We start from the raw sequence: 21,300 nt of genomic DNA on the forward strand, positions 1-21,300 counted from the left end.
TTCCCTTTTTTGAAGGGAAATTCCCTTATTCCGAACAGGATTCCTCGCATGAAAAGGGAAAAGTTGACAGCTATGAATGAGGGAGAGGATCCCAAAGACCTGCTCCCCGCTGCCAGGACTCTCAGTTGTGAGGAACTGACAGCATGACTTTTGCTGGAGCCAGAACAAGATCTATTGCTCCAGGTGATGCAGAGCTGCCAGGCAGCTGCCCTGAGAAGCCTCCACGCCCTTCAGGTGTCCAAGCACCAGACAGCAGAGGCTGTTCTGAGGAGGGACCACCATGCGGAGGTGGGGGTGGGAGGGGCTTTGGAGAAGGGGTTGTCCGTCTGCCAGAGAGGAGGACCCTACTGGCTTACGTTCAGGTATCCTGTCTGAAAGGGGAATCATCATAAGACTTTCTGTGAAATTCTGTGTCAGGGATGCTGTTCCTAGAATGGAGGCATCTGCAACAGGTCAATCGTGATCTACTGGTCGATCCACAACTCTGGTCACTGCTCCCTGAGAAAAGCTCAACAAGTCTGGGCAAAGACAATGGGTAGATCACTGGCAGGTTTTTATTACTGGGAGTAGATCTCAGCATCTTGGAAGTTGGATGTCCCTGCTGTAATGCAGAGGTATATACACACGAAACAAAACCTGATAAAATCAATAAAAATCCATTAAAAAAAACAACTACTCAGATACAATTCAGAGTGGGAGAACTCTGAAATTTACCTGTGGAAAGAATCTTTCATGTTATTTTTGGACCTTGGCAACCTTTCTTCCATTGTTGATGGTTCAGTACTTCACCCTTATTTCCCCTTTGGGACCCCCTGGGGCAAAGATTTGGGGCAACCAACCATTTTACACAAACACACAAAAGGGGTCCTTCTCACTGCCGTTCCCTCAATGGCTCCCAATTTTACAAAAAGAAAATTGTTTAAAAGGATCGATACAAATAGAAACTGTTTCCCTCTAGAGGAAGCCTTTGAAACTGTTACAAGAATTGAGCTGGGGGAATTTCCAGCTGCAAGATAAAAAGCTCTGAGAATCTGGGACTGACCTTGAATCGGTTAAGAATGTCGACAGAAGAAGCCTTAGTGGCTGCATTATGTAAGATAAATGACTCACTGGAACAGCTCCACAAGAAGATGGACGTGACAACTACCAAAATTGATAATTTGGGACAAAGAGTGAACAATTTGGAACAAAAAGTGAACATCAATACAGAAACTATTCAGGAATTGATACAGGAATCTACTTTGACATGGCAAATTGTGGAGAATGCTAGGGAGAAAGTCGTTGCCGTTGAACCTAAAGTAACACAAGTGGAGAGGGAGAGAGCCCCGGCCTTACAGATGCAATTTGATGACAATAAGTTGATGCCTTCCATGATTGAATTTAGTGAAAGTCAGGTTTTGAGGATTGGAGCCCTGCTTGGAATGGAGAAGGAAAGTTTGATAGATCCCCCCATGCAGGGATTTGCTGATTTTTGGGACCTGGACTTGGGTCAGGAGGAGATTGGAGTCGTGGGGGCCTTCAGATTTGGAGGAATCCTGAAACATGTCCTGAAATATCTTTTGGATCTTAGTTTTAACTATGGAGATTTGGTTGCCCTGTCGAGAAGGAATAAAAACATCACTAGGTGGGAGTTTCCCCGAGATCTACTCTTCAGCATCAAAGGAAGGAAAATAAGAATAAGATCAACAGAAGACAAAGTAAAGTGCATGCATAAATATGAAGAAGACTTGCAGAAGGGACTTGGAAAAGAGTTAAGAGCCTCGGACAGAAGATTACCAGGTTGATGGACTATATGGAATTGGCGGAAACGACTGGCAGAATCCGAGACCAGGGAGAAGAGATGGTGGAAGAAGACTGGAAAAAGTTTAAAGACTATTTATAGAAATATTGTAAAAGTAATAAGTGTTAGAAAAATGTTGGAATGAAGTTACACGGCTTTAGTAGAAATGTTAGAAGGAATTAAGTACAGATAGATCATTGGAGTATTAAAGGGAAAATAAGGTTAAAATATGTTAAGACAAATATTATGACAGAAAATAAAGGAAGATGGAAAGGAATTGCTGAAACATTTAATAGAAGTGGAATACAAAAAGGGAGGTGAGAGGAAGTCGTTGAAACAAGGAATGTAAGATACGATATTGATATTGAAATGATATAATGTGTGTTTTAAATTGTTTTTGCTTTGTTTTGTTTAGATTATTGTGTTAATGTTGTGTTGTGTATTGTTTATATATTGTATTGTATTGTTGTTCTTTCTTTTTTCTTTTCTCTTTCCCCCCCCCCTTTTTTCTTTTTTGTAAGGTCTAAAAGTAATAAATATTTTTTTTTTAAAGGAAGTTGGATGTCCCTGCTATAATGCATAGGTATGTACACACGAAACAAAACCTGATAAAATCAATAAAAATCCATTAAAAAAAACACTACTCAGATACAATTCAGAGTGGGAGAACTCTGAAATTTACCTGTGGAAAGAATCTTTCATGTTAATCTTTCATGTTACAAAAAGAAATTTGAATCAAGTTTCATGAGCAGAGCAGAGCTTTGTCACCTCTTGTTTTCAACCTACTTTTTCTTTTCTTCTTTTTTAAACTAATGTAGCCACTGTACATGATTCAGCAATCTATTATACCATTTGAAGTGTTGCATCACCTGATTAATTACCATTTGAATAAAGCCATGATTGGCTTGTCTTACCGGGGACTCAAGGAAGGCGAAGGGGTAAATTTAAGATTTAAGAGACCAAATTCCCAAGGGCATAAAACCTTTTCAGTTAGTTTAAAATCCACTTTCCCAGTTTGATGTCCTAAGACATTTCTGATACGTATGTTTTCCTGTTTCTTTTTGCTTAGGAAGCAGACTTATAGATATGAAACTTTAAATAGATCAGAACTTCAACATTCAGACAACCCAACAACTCAACTTTCCCACCAAAAGCCAGTAATAAAAGTTTGGTCAAGGCACATTTCACCTAATTATTCCAATATAGTGCAATCAAGATTCTGGCCACTGTTTATGATCCGTTTGGTCTCGTCTGCAGATGTGATGAGCATCCCCTCAGTTCTTTCATCCATGTCATTTATCAAGACCCTGCAGCACCCCTCTGGTCACTTTTCCCCAGGATGAGGAGGACCCATGAAGGAGTTCTCTTTGGGTTTGGTCAGTCAAATCCACCTAACAGTTACCTCATTCAGCCCACATTTTACCACCTTCCTCACATAAATATCACAGAGGACTTTGTCAAAAGCCTTACTGAAATCGAGATGCACTACTTCCAAAGCAGTTCCCTGATCAACAAAGTTTGTAACTCCATCCAAAAAAAGAAAAGAAAAGGAGAGATTTCTCTGGCTTGTCTTGTTTTTGAGAAAGCCGTGCTTTTATCCTCTATGTTTATATTGTAAAATCTTCAGATGAAGGGCAAATAAATTTTCAAAAGAATAAATGAGGATATTGACAAGCTGGAACATGTGCAAAGGAAGGAGATTTATCTCTTTATTTAATTTGGAAACCACCTGACCCAGTGGTGCCGAATTGAATAAAATATTGGTGGGGGGCCAGTTAAGGCCCGCCTTGCACAATCAATCACATGATGCATGCACGTCATTTGAATGGCAATGCCTATAATGGAAGCAATTTTTTTAAAAAAGGTAATACTTTGAACCTGTAGTTCAATTTCCCAGCAGCTCCCCTTGCCCCAGAGAAACTTCCAGCATTCCATCTCCTCTACCTGTGGCATTGTTCAGCAGTGGGGAAAGTGACCTCTTCACACCGGATGTCCATTTGGTATGGCCCTTTCCAGGTTTTTTTCTGCCCCTTGTGTTTGTCTTTCATTTGTTCTCCTATGTGTGGGTACTCTAGGTGGCGCAGAAAGCACCTAGAAGCTCCCTAGAGGTTGAAGTGCCGATCAAACTTCTGTTTTGCGCTCTATTAATTCCAATTAGCAGTACTGGGGGTGGTTCAGATTCTGGGGCAGTGCTTTTGGCCAGCAGAGGGTGTCACAGGGCCAGCCTACTTTCCCTTTAAAGCAAACTTGGGTCTCCAGCTGTTTTTGGACTACAACTCCCATCACCCCTAGCTAGCAGGACCAATGGGGAGGGATGATGGGAACTGTAGTCTGGGAGTTGCTGGGGACCCAAGTTTGGGAAAGCCTGCTTTACTTTTCCCTTTTTGCCTGCAAAGATGGGACCTGTCCACGTTTGTATTTTATTGTATTTTGTTTTCCTCATGACCTTTGTGAGTTTATTTTTTAATTTTTAAAGAGAAGGATAAAAGGTTGTGTTTGGAAATAAAGCAAAAAAAAACCCTGGGGGGTGGCCTCCTTAAATGTTTTATGGGGGGGGAGACCCCTAGGTCTTTAAGCATTGGCGCCTATTCCTACACTCACGGGTCTCAGGATGGTTACAACATAAAAACACAAAACACCACATTTTAAAAGGGCATTAAATGTCAATCAGTCAAAGGCCTGGTTAAAAAAGTGCAGATTTGCCTGGCTCCTAAATCTGTAAAATGGTTTTTCCAACCTTTGTATGGATTCTTTGATGGTTAATGAGATTGTTGCTGTGACTAAAGCTCTTCCCACATTCGACACACTGATAGGGTTTCTCCCCGGTATGAGTTCTTCGATGGGAAGTGAGATGGGAGCTCTGACTGAAGCTCTTTCCACATTCCATGCACTGATAGAGTTTATGTCCAATAAGATTTTGTTGACAGGAAGTAGAATGGGAGCTCTGACTGCAGCTTTGAATTCTTTGATATGGTTTCGCCCCTGTATGAATTCTTCGATGGGAAGTGAGAGAGGAGCTCTTCCTGAAGCTCTTTCCACATTCCACACACTGATAGGGTTTCTCCCCTGTATGAATTCTTTGATGGCAAGTGAGATTGGAGCTATGAGTGAAGCTCTTTCCACATTCCACACACTGATAGGGTTTCTCCCCTGTATGAATTCTCTGATGCTTAGTGAGACTGGAGCTCTGACTGAAGCTCTTTCCACATTCCACACACTCATGGGGTTTCTCGCCTGTATGAATACTTTGATGGCAAGTGAGATCGGAGCTCTGACTGAAGCTCTTTCCACATTCCACACATTGATATGGTTTCTCTCCTGTATGAATTCTTTGATGTGAAGTAAGACTGTGGCTGTGACTGAAGCTTTTTCCACATTCCACACACTGATATGGTTTCGCCCCTGTATGAATTCTTCGATGGGAAGTGAGAGAGGAGCTCTTCCTGAAGCTCTTTCCACATTCCACACACTGATAGGGTTTCTCCCCTGTATGAATTCTTTGATGGCAAGTGAGATTGGAGCTCTCAGTGAAGTTCTTTCCACATTCCACACACTGATAGGGTTTCTCCCCTGTATGAATTCTTTGATGTGAAGTGAGACTGTAGCTCCTCCTGAAGCTCTTTCCACATTCCACACACTGATATGGTTTCTCCCCTGTATGAATTCTATGATGGGAAGTGAGAGAGGAGCTATTCCTGAAGCGCTTTCCACATTCAAAGCACTGATATGGTTTCTCTCCTGTATGAATTCTTCGATGGGAAGTGAGAGAGGAGCTATCAGTGAAGCTCTTTCCACATTCCACGCACTGATAGGGTTTCTCCCCTGTATGAGTTCTCTGATGGGAAGTGAGATCGGAGCTATTCCTGAAGCTCTTTCCACATTCCACACACTGATAGGGTTTCTCCCCTGTATGAATTCTTTGATGGTAAGTGAGAGAGGAGCTGTGACTGAAGCTTTTTTCACATTCCATGCAGTGATAGAGTTTCTTTCCAATGAGATTTTGTTGATGGGAAGTGGAATGGGAGCTCTGACTGCAGCTTTCTCCACATTCTAAATTTTTACGTGGCTTCTCCTCTCTGGGGATTTTATCGTGGTCACCTTTGTTCTCGATTTCCGTTTCATCACAATCTGCAATGGAGACAAAAAGGGGTTAGAGCCTCAGGAACAAATGGAGAAGAACTGAAGGGAGTTGGGTGTGTGTTCATTACCTGTGTTGTTTGTCATTAACCAACATATTAATTATGAGATTCTGATGTGTTGCTGAATGTTGCTTTGTTTGATATACAGTAGTGGTCAAAATTATGTAAGCTTTTTGGAAAAAAGTGTATTTCAGAGGTTTGATGGCTCACAACACCACTTCTTTTGGAGTAATATCATAAAATTATATATCAATGGGAAGATAATTTAATCAAGAATGCAATTCAACAAAGTTCATTTAATTATCCGTATTCTATCAAATGTTATAGCCAAGTAACCAGAAAAAGGAAGCACAATTTGCTTAGGTTGTAAAACATTATAAAATTATAGAAATGGCACAAAAAGTTGACTGGTCACCCAGAAAGAGATGTAAAATTGTAGTATTTACTGAACAAGGCTTCCGTTATGAAGAAATTAGATGAAAGATTGGGAAAAACTTAACCAAAGATGGCCTTTCTATATTTTTGAAGAGGTATAAGGAGACTCAGTCACTATAAAATCAGACTGGTAAAGGCAGGAAAAGGTGCACAAAGGCAGATAACGATCAAAGAATAGAGAGACTGTCCCTACATGACAGAAGAAAATCATCTGAGTGTATACAAGATGACATGGCACAATGTACTGTGAAGGTGAGTGCAAGGACTGGTCTAAATGTCAGAATTCTAAGGAAAATGCCATTGTTATCTCTCAAGCAAAGTTGAAAGATTAAACCCATGTTAACTGGACAGTGTTATTTGGAGGGATGAGACCCAAATCTCCTTGCTTGGTGGTGATGGCATGAAATACGCAAGGAAAAGAATCAGAGAAGATTTACATCCTACTTGCATTACACCAACCGTGAAACACCCAGATAGTGTGATGATCTGGGGTTGTATGGCAGCAAAATTGTGGGCAGAATTTGCACCATTAATAGGAATGTAAATGCCCCCAAATACATGAATGAAATACTTTAGCCCAAACTGAAGCGTTCCGCAGCTGATCTTTTTGCCAATATTGAAGCGTTTATATATATTTTTATAAATATTTACTTATTTATATTTATTTATTTATTTGTTCGTTTGTTTATTTGTTTTCTATTTCAACAGGATTCAGTTCCATGTCATGTTGCTGCTGTGTGCAAAAGGTGCTTTCAAGATAATCTTATTTCACTGCCGGAATGGCCTGGGAATAGCCCAAACATGAACCCAATCAGAAATCTATAGAGCCAACTAAAGAAACTTGTTAGTCAGAAGCAACCCAGCAATAAAGCCCAATTAACAGAGACAATAATTCAGTCTTGGTTTGGCATTCTTACAGCTGCAGAACTAAAAACTTGGTTCACTTCATGGAAAGGCGTTGTAAGGCCGTAATGAAAGCTAAAGGTTACCAATGGTTACCAAAGGTTTCACATTTTTTCTTTATGACTGCTGTTCTAATAAATACTCCTTCATCAAAGTCATTGCATTACATTCTTCATTAAATTGTCTTTCCATTGCTCTATAATTTTATGGTATTACTCCACACAAAAGTGGCGTTATGAGACATCAAACCTCAGAAATACACTTTTCACAAAAGATTTCCACAAGTTTGGCCACTAGTATAAGTTTTTAATTTTAAAGTTAATGTTCTTTTTCTATGGGATCAGATTATTATTATTTATGTTTCATGATTATATACGCGTTGGAAGCCGCTCAGAGTGGCTGGGGCAACCCAGAGAGATGGGCAGGATAGAAATAATAATTAGTATTATTATCACAGTGGTACCTCGATTTAAGAACAGTCCTGTTCCAGAAAAGATTACGTTTGTTACCCTAGGTACCACTGTATTACTCTTGTTATTACTATTACTGTTGTTGTTGTTAAGTTTGTAAACCGAGGTACCACTGTATTACTATTACTATCATCATCATCATCATCATCATCACTGCTACTACTACCTTAAATTCAATAAGCCCAGGTCTTCTCTGGGATGAATTTTGTTTGGCCCAGTCATGGCATCCCCTCCATCTCCAATGTCAGTTGTCTCTTTGGTCAACCCAAGACTGACAGGAGCAAAAACAAAACCAGAAAACCTGAAGCTACTTATCTTTCCTAACAATTCTGAAGCTGACATTTAAGAGGGCTTGGGAAGTTCAGACCAGCCCAAAACTGGTAGAAAAAGGAATAATTTGAGAAAGATTGTTCAAAGAAAAAACTGTAATTTACTTTTTATTGTAGGGGTGTTAGGTTCCCAGGTGTTGTAGGGGGCGCTGTTGAGCTTTGTGAAAATAGATAAGGTTGGTCACACAGAGGTATTTTTTGAAGTTCCAGGCTGATATGACGATCCCACAGGGAGCCTTACCAAGAGAGGCCACGATCCCACGATTCTCCTCCATGACGTCCTTATGCAGAGCTCTCTGCTCAGGATCCAGCAACGCCCACTCCTCCTCCGTGAAACGAACAACGACATCTTCAAAGCACACTGGACCCTAAAAGAAAAGGGAAATGTCCTCCTCTGAGACAGCAGAAATATGATCTGCTCCACAATGCTCTGTTGTTTCCTTCCCGTTAATTGTAGTGTTGTTTCAATAGGATTGCTTTGGTGCACATTTTAATTCTGGATGCTTACCGTGTTTTTCGCTCCATAGGGTGCACATTTCTCCCCTTAAAAACTATGGGGAGAAGTCTGTGCGTCCTATGGAGCGAATGTGTGGTCCTGAGGCTTCCCCCTCCAGCCCCTCCAAGCTCAGGGCGCAGCGGAGAGGCTGCGTGCAGTTTGCCCACTGTCCCGTGAGCCGCTCTTGGGGGCTGGCTGGGAAAACCCCGGGCTTCCCCCTTCAGCCCCGAGGCCAGCTGTTTCTGCCCCTCCCCCAGCTGACTGTAATTTAAGCAAAGGGAGAGCCGCTTGCACACGTGTAAGCAGCTCTTACTCTGCTGGCTTTACAATGAGCCGGAAGGATGGGGATAGCCCCTTCCGCCCCTCCCCCAGCTTACTGTGCCGGTAATTCCCGGAATTTCCTCCTTTTGCTCTGGTTCCACGAGGCAAGGCAGCTGCCCTCACAGACATCCTCTCTCTTCCTTCCTTCTCTCCCTCCCTCCCTCTTCCACCTTAAATAAAATATTAGAGGGGGGCAGTTAAGCCCCACCTCACATACAATTCAGCCTTTCTCAACCTGTGGGTCCCCAGATGTTGAACTACAACTCCCATCACCCCTAGGTAGCAAGGCCAGAGCTCAGGGAAGATGGGAGTTGAGGAATGATAGGAGTTGTAGTCCAACATCATCTGGGGACCCACAGGTTGAGCTCTCCCTCTCCCTCTCCCTCTCCCTCTCCCTCCCTTCCTTCCTTCCTTCCCTCCCTCCCTCCCTCCCTCTTCCAACTTGAATAAAATATTGGGGGGAGTAAGTTAAGTGCTCAATGGTAAACACTGGAGATACTGTACTGTACATTACTGACAGTTCCTTAATCACTGTATTTTCTTGCAGAAAACCTCCCCCATTCTGATAAGGATGATAAAGCAGAAAAGACTAGCATATAAGATTCCTTTTAAACTAGAGGTAGTAAAATACGCTAAGGAGCATGGAAACAGAGCAGCAGAGAGACATTTTGGACCACCTCCAACTGAAAAAATGATAAGACAGTGGAGGAAACAGGAGGATCAGCTTGAAAAAGCAGATAGAAGTAAGCACACTTTTTGTGGAAATGCTACAAAGTAGCCACAGATGGACATTGCCATGAAAGAATGGATCACCAATCACCGGAATAATGGATTTGTAGTCTCTACAAAAATGATAATAAATGAAGCCAAAAGCATTGCTTTAGAGAAAGGCATTCATGATTTTACTGGCTCACCATCATGGTGCTACAGATTTATGACGCGATGTGGCCTTGCTATGTGCACCAAAACTAGAATGGCACAAAAAATGCCAGAAGAATATGAATCTAAGATTCTGTCTTTTCATAAATTTGTAATTGATGCTAGGAAGAGAAATGGATTTGAAATTGGCCACATTGGGAATATGGATGAAGTCCCGCTAACCTTTGATGTGCCATCTAATAGGACTGTTGATCTGAAAGGTGCCCAAACTATCGCCATGAAAACCTCTGGACATGAGAAAACCCATTACACGGTTGTGTTGTCTTGCTGTGCAGATGGCACCAAATTGCCACCCATGTTAATTTTCAAAAGGAAAACATTTCCAAAAGAAGTGATTCCACGAGGAATTATTTGTACATGTTCATGAGAAAGAATGGATTGATGAAAATGGAATGAGAGTATGGGTTGAAAAAGTGTGGTCCAAACGTCCTGGACCACGCTTTTGAAAAAACCTGCCTTATTAGTACTTGACCAGTTTAGAGCACATATTAGCGAAACTACAAAAAAGTGCTTTAAAGAAGTGAAGACTCATCTAGCTGTAATTCCTGGAGGTCTTACCAGCCAGTTGCAACCTCTCGACGTTTCCATCAACAAGCCATTTAAGGTCTTTATGCGAGAAGAGTGGAACAAATGGATGGCTAATGGTAATCATGATCTAACACCCACTGGACAAATGAAGAGGCCCACTATCACTCAAGTTTGTGAATGGGTGAAAACATCATGGCACTCGGTGAAGGAGGAAATTGTTGTCCAGTCATTCAAAAAATGTGGCATTAGCAATGCTTTGGATGGAAACGAAGATGGTATTTTACATGAAGATAGCGAAGAAAGTGATGTCAGTGATTGTGAGCAACTGAGCTTCATAAATTCTGACTCTAGCAGCGATGAGTTCTTGGGGTTCACAGAAGACTAGAAGAGTACTCAAACCTTAAAGTCTCTCTTCATTTGTTAATGACAGTGGTGGTGGTTCTTAATGCCACTGTTGACTGCTGATCACTTTACATGGCTGTAATATGATTCTGATATACTGGTTGTTTATTAAACACAGTAGTTTATACAACGTTTGATTCAGAATATTTTTTTCTTGTTTTCCTCCTCTAAAAACTAGGTGTGTCCTATGCTCGGGTGTCTCCTATAGAGCGAAAAATACGGTATTTTATTCTGCTTTTTAATTATGGGTGTTCGTCATTGTGCAAATAGGTGGTACTCCACCTTGTGTTTTCCAAGTCATTCTGCCTACGCAAGCATTCCAGTTTCCCCAAGGGAAGGATCCACTTTCTCCTTTCCTCATGAGCTGTTCTAGGGAGTTCCCTCCCAATGCCCTAGAGCCAAATTCAAGGGGTTCATGGGGGCATGGAGGGGGGAGCAATGGGGGGCAGGCCCCATTTTGTAGTGGATGGGGCTGGTTAGGTGAATCCAGGCCACTATTTGTTCACATTTGTCCACCGCTTAGAAACCAATTTTAGCATTCACTGCTCAATCTTGTATAAGGTTACCAGATTTTTTTCAATCAATCTGGGGACATTAAGTATAAATAAATAAATAAATAAATAAATAAATAAATAAATAAATAAATAAATAAAACTACATGTGTGGGACGTTGATGCTGCAGCGATGGAGGTGGCAGAGGGGCGGCCACCACCTTGACCTCAACCGCCACGGTTCCCCTTCCTCCGAGGCTTCTATCTCCTTTCTCCATGAGCCTGGGTAGCCCCTGAATTGTTGGTTCTTCGGTGGTGGTGGTGGGGAAGCGCTGCGCGGTGGGTCAGGCATGGAAGGCGAAGAAGGAAGGCCAAGAGCAGCGGCAAGGCTCGGGCAGCGCGATGCCTCCCTTCTCATCGGAGCAGCCCCAATTCCATTCCTACTTGCATGCTAGCAGGAGGGAGCGTAGATCCCTTAGCTGCGAAGCGAGGCTTTACACTGCCTTTCGGAGCAGCCCCATCCCAACTGCTACTTGCGTGCAAGCAGGAGGAGGCAGGGATCTCTCAGGCAGCTCTGGGCTGCTGAGACTGCCACTGCTGCATTTCCCGGGGACATTAGATGAAATCTGGGGGCATTCCAGGGATGGTATTTGTCCGCAGAATTATTCACAAATCCGAGGACAGTCCCTGCGAAAAGGGGACGTCTGGTAACCCTAGTCAAGAAAAAAAATAAGACTATTTTGAATGGCCAACTGTCTCTCTCTCTTTTTTTTATAAGATATTTTATTAGGATTTTCCATTTTTTACAAACAATAAAAAGAAAAAGTTAAAAATAAAAAATAATAAAAAACACATAACGTTCAAAACTTATTTTTGAATAACATCTTTCACTGACCTCCTCATACCTCCCCTTCTTGTATTCCAGTTCGAATTGTTTATCCAGCAAATCCTTATCTCCCAACATTACAATTAAACCCCTTATTTTCTAACCATCCTCTTATAATATTATATCTTAAGCTCTTGATTATTTACCAAGAAAAAAGGAACCATTTTTTCATAATCTTATTACCATTACAGCTAGAAACCAATTAATTTCAATCCTGCATCATTCAACATTCATTGATATTGCAATATTTTTGTAGATAGTCCTTGAATTTCTTCCATTCTTCTTCTGCCGACTCTTCTCCCTGGTCACGGATTCTGCCAGTCATTTCTGCCAATCCCATAAAGTCAATCAACTTCGTTTGCCATTCTTCCAGAGTGGGTAGATCTTGCGTCTTCCAATACTTTGCGATGAGTATTCTTGCTGCTGTTGTGGCATACATAAAGAAAGTTCTATCCTTTTTCGACACCAATTGGCCGACCATGCCCAAGAGAAAGGCCTCTGGTTTCTTCAGGAAGGTATATTTAAATACCCTTTTCAATTCATTATAAATCCTTTCCCAGAAAGCCTTAATCCTAGGGCACGTCCACCAAAGGTGAAAAAATGTACCTTCATTTTCTTTACATTTCCAACATTTATTATCGGGCAAGTGATATATTTTTGCAAGCTTGACTGGGGTGCCATAAATTTCATACCTGTGGTCCACAACTGTTCCCAGTCAGCAAACATAATGTTATGTCCAACATCTTGTGCCCATTTAATCATAGCAGATTTCACCGTTTCATCCTGAGTATTCCATTTCAACAGCAAGTTATACATCTTTGACATAATCTTAGTTTTGGGTTCTAACAGTTCTGTTTCCAATTTTGATTTTTCTACCTGGAAGCCAATTTTCTTGTCCAAATTAAACGCCTCCATTATCTGAAAGTAATGTAACCAGTCTCGCACTTTATTTTTTAACTTCTCAAAACTCTGAAGTTTCCATCTATCTCCTTCTTGTTCCAAAATCTCCCAATATTTCGGCCATTTGGCCTCCATATTGAGCTTTTTCTGAGCTTTCGCTTCCATTGGTGACAAAAAAAAATAAATGAATGGCCAACTGTCTCTAGCATGATCTAGCAGAGATTCCTGCAATGCACAGGGTCTCCTGGCTCTGAGAGACAAGCAGGGAGGGTGGCTTCTGGCAAAAGGAGAGGGGGACAATCTTCCTTATCCTGACTCACCTCTGCCTCCCAACCTTCCTCTCCCACTCGCCTCCTTCCTCTTCTGCCTCTGATTCTGCACTGCATTCTGCCACAGAGTCTCCCAGCTCACTAAGCCCTCTAACCCCTTCAGCTTCTGACACCTCCTCTTCCCAGGCTTCCCCCTCTTCCCCCTCTGACCACCCATTCTTCTTCTACCTCCACTTCTTTGGATCTCAGCCATCTTCCTTCCTGGTTCCCCAGCTGTATCCTTCCACCATTCCTCTGTCCCCAACCAGTCCATGACATTGCTCCATCCCTCAGCCTCTGTCCCCACACGGCACCTTCCCCTGACCTGATCTGGTTCCACAGCCGCTGCTTCCCTTCTGCCCCCATGAAAAGACGGATCAGGAGGTCTTGCCGGCATCATTCTGTCACCTGCAAGAGATAAAAGGTAAACAGGATGCCAGGAGTGCCGGCTTCTCTCACAGGTGAAACAGGGCATCTCTAACTGCAGATGGGCTGTTGAGAAAGACTTACCTACTGAGAGCATTTGGACGTTTGTGCCAATTTCATATGTTGGTTGTGCAGAAATACATCTCCCCTCCTCTGGACCATTGTTCCCAACTGTCTCCCCGCAAAACAAGATGAAAAGAACCCTCAGATGACTTGGAAAACCAACAGAATGAGACCAAACGGAGAAAAACCACCTTCCTCCTTACCCAGTGGCCTCTCTCTGGTGACCAACGGAGGCCTCTCTGCCTCACAGGAATCCAGGTCCATTTCTGCAAAGAGATCCTGTCCCTGAAAAAGAAACAAGGATTCAAAACAGAGAATGGTGAGAAATATTAGACAGAGAATGACAAAGACTTGAAGGGTGTGAGATCTCATTCCGTAGATGCTTTCCCAGAAAACGGATGGGCCATCAGCAGACCATTATGGGATGTTCTCTGTCCTGCTTGGAGCCCCTTGGGAGTATCCAGAGGAAAGTCTCTCTCACCTGCTTTCTCTCCTCTGCCTGACTCAGGAGGAAACCTTCGGCCAGGGCCACCGCCTGGGAACTGGTCTCCTCTCCGCATTCCCTCACCCAGCTCTCCATCTCCGGGGGAAGGACAGCCAGGAACTGCTCCAAGATCACCAGGTCCAGCATCTCAGCTTTCGTGTGCCTTTCTGGCTTCAGCTACTGGTGGCAAAAGTGGTAGAGTCGGCTGCCAACCTCTTGGGGTCCTTTGGCCTCCTGGCAGCAGAACTGCCTCAACTGCTGGCTCTGCACCTCTGAGCAGAGGGTGTCTTCCTCACCCAGGATCTTCTGCACTGGGTTTTCCCAGAATCCCCCACTGCTCCCAGTTTGGCTGGCATGGCCTCTTCCTGCTTCAGGGCCAGCTGAATCTTGTTGATCCATTTATGCTCTCAGGAAGCCTTTGAGAGATCGGAAGGAACCCTTTGGTCTTCTGACAAGTTCTGTCTGTCGTAATGAAAAGCTCTAGGAAATCCTACGAAGCAAATACATTGTTCTGTTACAGAATTTGTAGGACGAGGGGGAAACGGTTCCCTGAGGAAGCATGGATGAGTCTTGCTTGGAACCAGGGCAGGATTGCACCGTATCCTAGACCATGAGCTATCTTTTTGAAAAGAAAGAGGAAGAGGAGAATAACTAAGTCTCTAGCCTTCTAGCAATGCAAAATGTGGAGGCAACTGAAAGGATTTCTGGGAGATTAATCAACCTGGTTTCTGCTGCCTTCCAGTCAATGCATGAAGTCAGAACCAACAGACAAGAGAATCGTTTGTAGTGGGGGTCCTCAGGAGTTGCTCCCCCCCCCACTCCCCTGCTTCTGTCTCCTTTTCTTGCACTTGGACTCTCTGCCGCTCTCCAGACAGACTCCTGGGGTGATGTCCCTTTTTATTTGCTCTGAGGGCCAGGTATGTATCTGACCAACCCCCTCAGGGCCAAGTGAGTTGGGCCAAAGACATCTCCCTCGAAATTCAGGCCAGTAACTTATTATTATTATTATTTTGTTAGATAGCTTAACACACACACAGCCATTGATGCCAAGGTCCCTGGAGGCTCAGTGAGTAGCAGCACCCATTTCCGGCTTCTTTGCCAGCAACAATCCCTTTGGGACAGAGAGGATGTGGTCCTGGGATGCCATGCTCTGGGTGCGAGGGGATTGCTGCAGTGGCCTCCATGTGGAGCTGCCCTTGGAGACGACTGGGAAACTGGTCCGCAGTGCAGCAGCCAGACTATGGGCTGGGATCCCTCTCTTTATCCCTGGCCTTTCTCTCCCACCTTTCCTTCCTTCCTCCCTCCACGTGAGGTTTTCTTGGGGGGGGGGGCTAGTTCACCTCCTAGTCCAGCTTTGGAAAACCATTTGCACATGTTTCCTCTGTTGTGCAATGAGGCTGAGCGATGTCACACAGAGTTAAAGTGCCAGGGACTCCTTTGTTTAGAGAAGGGATGTTTTTACAGAAAGGGGGGAGGGGGCGGAGGGCCAGATGAGTTTGGGATCCTCTGATCTCCAGGAAGGAGAGCGTGGCAGACCTGGCCCCTCCCTGATCAGGCCCCCCAGGCATCCTCTCCTGCTGCAGCCCTGGGACCCCCCCCCCGTCTCCCCACTGCACCCTCTGGGGGGAGAGAGAGAGGAGACTCACCAGATCCCAGGAGGGGACAGCGAGGCAGCCCTTGCAGGAGAGACCCCAAAGCAAGGAAAGGCCTGGGGAGGGAGGGGGCTTGGCTCTGGAGGACCTGGCCCCCTCTTGCTTCCTGGCATCTCTAGGAAGGCAGCTCACTTCCCTTTAACCCTTGCCAAGCCGAGTCCCTCCAGCTCAGCCCTTTCCCGCTTGGCAGAACCTCAGATTCTTATTATTTTTTATGGATTTAGGGGGGCAGCTGCCCCCCTGGCTAGGCCCATGCCCAGATATCCTTTTGGGGGTGAGGCTCTTGGCTGGACTCTGAGCATCTCCCTCCCTTGGCCAGAAACCAGAGGAAGAGCTTGCAGAGAAAAGGGCTTTGCAGGAGGCAAGGAAGCTCCTCCTAGAATTCCGGAGTGGAGAGATAGGAGGGGATCCCAGGGTCATCTAGTCTAACCCCCAGCAATGCAGGAATCTCAGCTAAAGCATCCATGGCAGATGGCCCTCCGATCCCTGCTTAGAAACCTCCAAGGAAGGAGAGTCCACCACCTCCCAAGGGAGACCTTTCCCTGCCCATCTGCTCTTAGATGTCCCTCAAGGCAGCGGGTCCTGAGTTCTAGCCCTCCTGAAACAATCACACTGGCTACCAAGGAGGAACCCAGCGAAGTTCAAAATAAATAAATCCTATTCTCATCATAAATGAGTAATACTTTCTTACGCATGCTTTTTATGCTAATATACAAAAGTATGCCATTTCCCTTTCCAGAAATGCTTAATTGCTAATTGAATGGACTGAAAATGGATTGTTGTTATTTTTATGTTTAATATTTGATGGACTATTGTATTTTAATATTTTGTTGGAAGCCGCCCAGAGTGGCTGGTAAAATCCGACGGGCGGGGTATTATTTGTTTGTTTATTTATTAGATTGATCAAGTGAGTGTTCTCCTTTCGAAAGAGGCAGGTGGAATCTCCACGCTTGCTAATAGCATAACATTGAAAGGCTAGGGAAATATGGGGAGCCCTAGAGCATCTGCTTGGCATGCAGAATGTCCCAGGGTCAACCCCTGACATCTGCAAGGGCTGGACGAAATCCCTGCCTGAAACTCTGGGGAGCTGCTGCCAGTCAGTGTAGACCAGGGGTCCACAAACTATGTCCCATGGGCCGAATCCAGCCTGCCAGGGTCGGGAATCTGGCCTGCATGGCCATTTCAGAACCCGCCAAGTGTCTGAGGCTGAAAGCATCTCACCATCCGCTCAGTCCTTGCGTCGCACTGTGGTAAACGCCACAGGCGTGGTGGCCGCTCTACCAATGGAAGGCCAGCGTATTTCGTCCAGGGACGGGGAAATGTTGTCTTTTGGCTTGAAGAGCGAAACTGAGGTTGGCGGAGGAAGGCAGACTTGGGTCAATTTGGTTTCGTTACGTAGATGTTTACTTTAAAGGTGGGAGAAGGAAGTATAGTCCTATTTTTGTGCGGTCTTTCCACTCATGTGGTTTACATGCTCTGAAAGCTGGGATCTATTTTGATACTTAAATTTTAAAAGGGTGGAGTGGAACTGGATATTGACCATCTTGTTAGCCTGGGGCAGGGGTCAGCAACCTTTTTCAGCCATGGGCCGGTCCACCGTCCCTCAGAGCATATAGGGGGCCAGATTATATGGGGGGGTGAACGAATTCCTATGCCCTACAAATAACCCAGAGAGGCATTTTAAATAAAAGGACACATTCTACTCATATAAAAGCATCCTGATTCCAGAATTGTCCGCGGGCCATATTGAGAAGATGATTGGGCTGCATCCGGCCCCAAGGCCTTAGCTTGCCTACCCCTGGCCTGGGGAGCCATATTCTGGTTGAAGGAGGTCAGGATTTGCCCCCAAGGCCTGGGGAGTCCCTCCTCCCCTGCAGTAGGGCTTGGAATCCAGGAGAAAACACTTGGAATAGCCTTGCCAGGTGCTCAGGGAGGGACTCACCTGTCCCCATGTCCTTCTCTTTGCAGATGTGCTGCAGTTGTACATCCCTCCCCCAGAGGTGAGTATTGGAGAGAACCAGAGCAGGGACTCACACCTGCCCTCCTTGCCCCACAATCTGCACTCTCGGAGGTGGAGAAGCCCTCCCTTCCTGAGGAACTGACTTTTGCCTTTCAGCTGCTGGAGGGAGATCAGCTGTACCTGCCGGAGGTGATTCAGAACTGCCAGGCAGCTCAGCTCAGGGGGCTCCGAACCCTGAAGTGTTCCAAGCAGGAGACGGCCAAAGCCATCCTGGTGAGTGATGGGTAGTGTGGGGGACCCCCATGAGGAAGTGGGGAGGGAGGGGCTTTGGGGAAGGGGTTCTCCGTCTGCCAGAGAGGAGGACCCTACTGGCCTAGGTTCACGTATCCTGTTTGAAAGGGGAATCATCTTAGGGACTTCCTGTGAAAATCTGGGTCGGGAATGCTGTTCCGGAATTGACAAACACACAAGATGTAATCGGCTGTGCATTCACATAAACAATACTCTTCTATACATTCTTATCACAATATCAAAGGTTTATATTGCACATAAACAACACATAAATTGCAATAATATAGACTGAAGTCCCCAGTAAATCAGTTCATTCGAAAGACCAAATGTCTGCTAGTTTCTGTTCCACATACGTTCATAAAGTCCAAATTGGAGCCTACTACTACAGTTCCACAGTGTTGACAAGGATTTCCGGAATAATGCCTTGTTTCGCTCTCATGGGCTTCATCCGTTGCACATATTCTAAGTAATATAAATGAATATAATGTTGTAATTCAACATATTTTAACAAATTAACAAACCTGTGAATGGATAAAGTTTGTTTTACATTTGTTGTTTTAAAGGGGTCACTTAAAGAAGAAAACCTTACAGCTGCAGATTTCTGTCACCTGAAGCTAAAATAAATGCTGCGCCTGTCTATATACCGTATTTTTCGCCCTATAGGACACACTTTTTCCCCTCCAAAAATGAAGGGGAAATGTGTGCGTGTCCTTGGCTTCAGCGATAACAACGGAGGCTTCGCATTGCTTTCCGGAGGCTTCGCGTTGCTTCGCTGAAGCCAGGAGAGTCTGCTCTTTGAGGCTAGAAGTGGGGGAAAGCAGCGCTTCTCTCCACCGCCAGCCCCACAAGCTGGGGGGAGGGGCAGCGGGAAGGCGCGTGACTCCTAAGCGCTGCTCCACGACCCGGCTTTGAGGCTGGCGGTGGGGAAAAGCAGCGCCAGCCCCACAAGCTAGGTTGAAAAGCCCGCAGGAGCCGCACACTCTTTAAAGTCCCTTCTCCCTCCTGTGGGCTTTTGCGGGAGATGGGGGAATTCCCCCACCTCATAGAAAATCCCGCAGGAGCCGTGCAGCCTTTAAAGAGCGCACCACTCTTGGGTGCTTTTCCCCAAGGAGGGAGAAGGGACTGACTGGCTGAGTAAGTCCCTTCTCCCTCCTGTGGGCTTTTGCGGGAGATGGGGGAATTCCGCCACCTCCCGCAAAAGCAGGGAGAAGGTCTTGGAGTAGCGCCGTTTCAGTCCCTTCTCCCTCCTGGTCGAAAAGCCTGCAGGAGTCGCGCTTGGGAGGTGGGGGAATTCCACCACCTCCCGCAAAAGCAGGGAGAAGGTCTTGGAGTAGCGCACAGGCTGCGTGCAGCCTGTCCGCTGCTCCCAGAGCTATGGGGGGGGGTCATATTTTTTCCTTGATTTCCCCCCCTGAAAAATAGGTGTGCCCTATGGGCCGGTGCGCCCTATAGGGCAAAAAATACGGTACATTGTAAGAGTTGTGGTTCACTGAAGAAACCACTGTGTTAAAAGTTCTATTATCTTGATACTTCATATATGGCATGTACTTTTATAGCACAATTGTTTGTTGTTGTTGTTGTTTAGTCGTTTAGTCGTGTCCGACTCTTCGTGACCCCATGGACCAGAGCACGCCAGGCACTTCTTTCTTCCACTGCCTCTCGCAGTTTGGTCAGACTCATGTTTGTAGCTTCGAAGACACTATCCAACCATCTCGTCCTCTGTCGTCCCCTTCTCCTTGTGCCCTCCATCTTTCCCAACATCAGAGTCTTTTCCAGGGAGTCTTCTCATGAGGTGGCCAAAGTATTGGAGCCTCAGCTTCACGATCTGTCCTTCCAGTGAGCACTCAGGCCTGATTTCCTTCAGAATGGATAGGTTTGATCTTCTTGCAGTCCATGGGACTCTCAAGAGTCTCCTCCAGCACCATAATTCAAAAGCATCAATTCTTCGGCGATCAGCCTTCTTTATGGTCCAGCTCTCACTTCCATACATCACTACTGGGAAAACCATAGCTTTTACTATACGGACCTTTGTTGGCAAGGTGATGTCTCTACTTTTTAAGATGCTGTCTAGGTTGGTCATTGCTTTCCTCCCAAGAAGCAGGCGTCTCTTAATTTTGTGGCTGCTGTCACCATCTGCAGTGATCATGGAGCCCAAGAAAGTAAAATCTCTCACTGCCTCCATTTCTTCTCCTTCTATTTGCCAGGAGGTGATGGGACCAGTGGCCATGATCTTCGTTTTTTTGATGTTGAGCTTCAGACCATATTTTGCGCTCTCCTCTTTCACCCTCAATAAAAGGTTCTTTAATTCCTCCTCACTTTCTGCCATCAAGGTTGTGTCATCTGCATATCTGAGGTTGTTGATATTTCTTCCAGCAATCTTAATTCCGGCTAGGGATTCATCCAGCCCAGCCTTTCGCATGATGAATTCTGCATATAAGTTAAATAAGCAGCGAGACAATATACAGCCTTGTCGTACTCCTTTCCCAATTTTGAACCAGTCAGTTGTTCCATATCCAGTTCTAACTGTAGCTTCTTGTCCGACATAGAGATTTCTCATGAGACAGATGAGGTGATGAGACACTCCCATTTCTTTAAGAACTTGCCATAGTTTGCTGTGGTCGACACAGTCAAAGGCTTTTGCATAGTCAATGAAGCAGAAGTAGATGTCTTTCTGGAACTCTCTAGCTTTCTCCATAATCCAGCACATGTTTGCAGTTTGGTCTCTGCTTCCTCTGCCTCTTCTAAATCCAGCTTGCACTTCTGGGAGGTCTCGGTCCACATACTGCTTGAGCCTTCCTTGTAGAATTTTAAGCATAACCTTGCTAGCGTGTGAAATGAGTGCAATTGTGCGGTAGTTGGAGCATTCTTTAGCACTGCCCTTCTTTGGCATTGGGATGTAGACTGATCTTCTCCAATCCTCTGGCCACTGCTGAGTTTTCCAAACTTGCTGGCATATTGAGTGTAGCACCTTAACAGCATCATCTTTTAAAATTTTTAATAGTTCAGCTGGAATACCATCACTTCCACTGGCCTTGTTATTTGCAGTGCTTTCTAAGGCCCATTTGACTTCACTCTCCAGGATGTCTGGCTCAAGCTC

General features: G+C 44.8%; 1 protein-coding gene and 1 pseudogene across 1 annotated transcript in view; both read right to left on the minus strand.

The window, feature by feature from the left end:
• Positions 1-21,300, minus strand: part of LOC128412218 (zinc finger protein 883-like) — a 53,485-nt pseudogene that overhangs the window by 19,479 nt on the left and 12,706 nt on the right.
• The window catches only part of LOC128412283 (zinc finger protein 91-like), a 30,642-nt gene continuing 9,513 nt past the window's right edge, over positions 172-21,300 (minus strand). The window contains exons 4-5 of the mRNA XM_053385190.1: positions 4,730-5,721; positions 172-371 (exon numbers count right to left, since the gene is read on the minus strand). Of these exons, the coding sequence (XP_053241165.1) occupies positions 172-371; positions 4,730-5,721 (1,192 nt within the window). The remainder of the gene's footprint in view (positions 372-4,729; positions 5,722-21,300) is intronic.

This window comes from Podarcis raffonei, chromosome 4, assembly GCF_027172205.1.
Source record: "Podarcis raffonei isolate rPodRaf1 chromosome 4, rPodRaf1.pri, whole genome shotgun sequence".
NCBI lineage: Eukaryota > Metazoa > Chordata > Lepidosauria > Squamata > Lacertidae > Podarcis > Podarcis raffonei.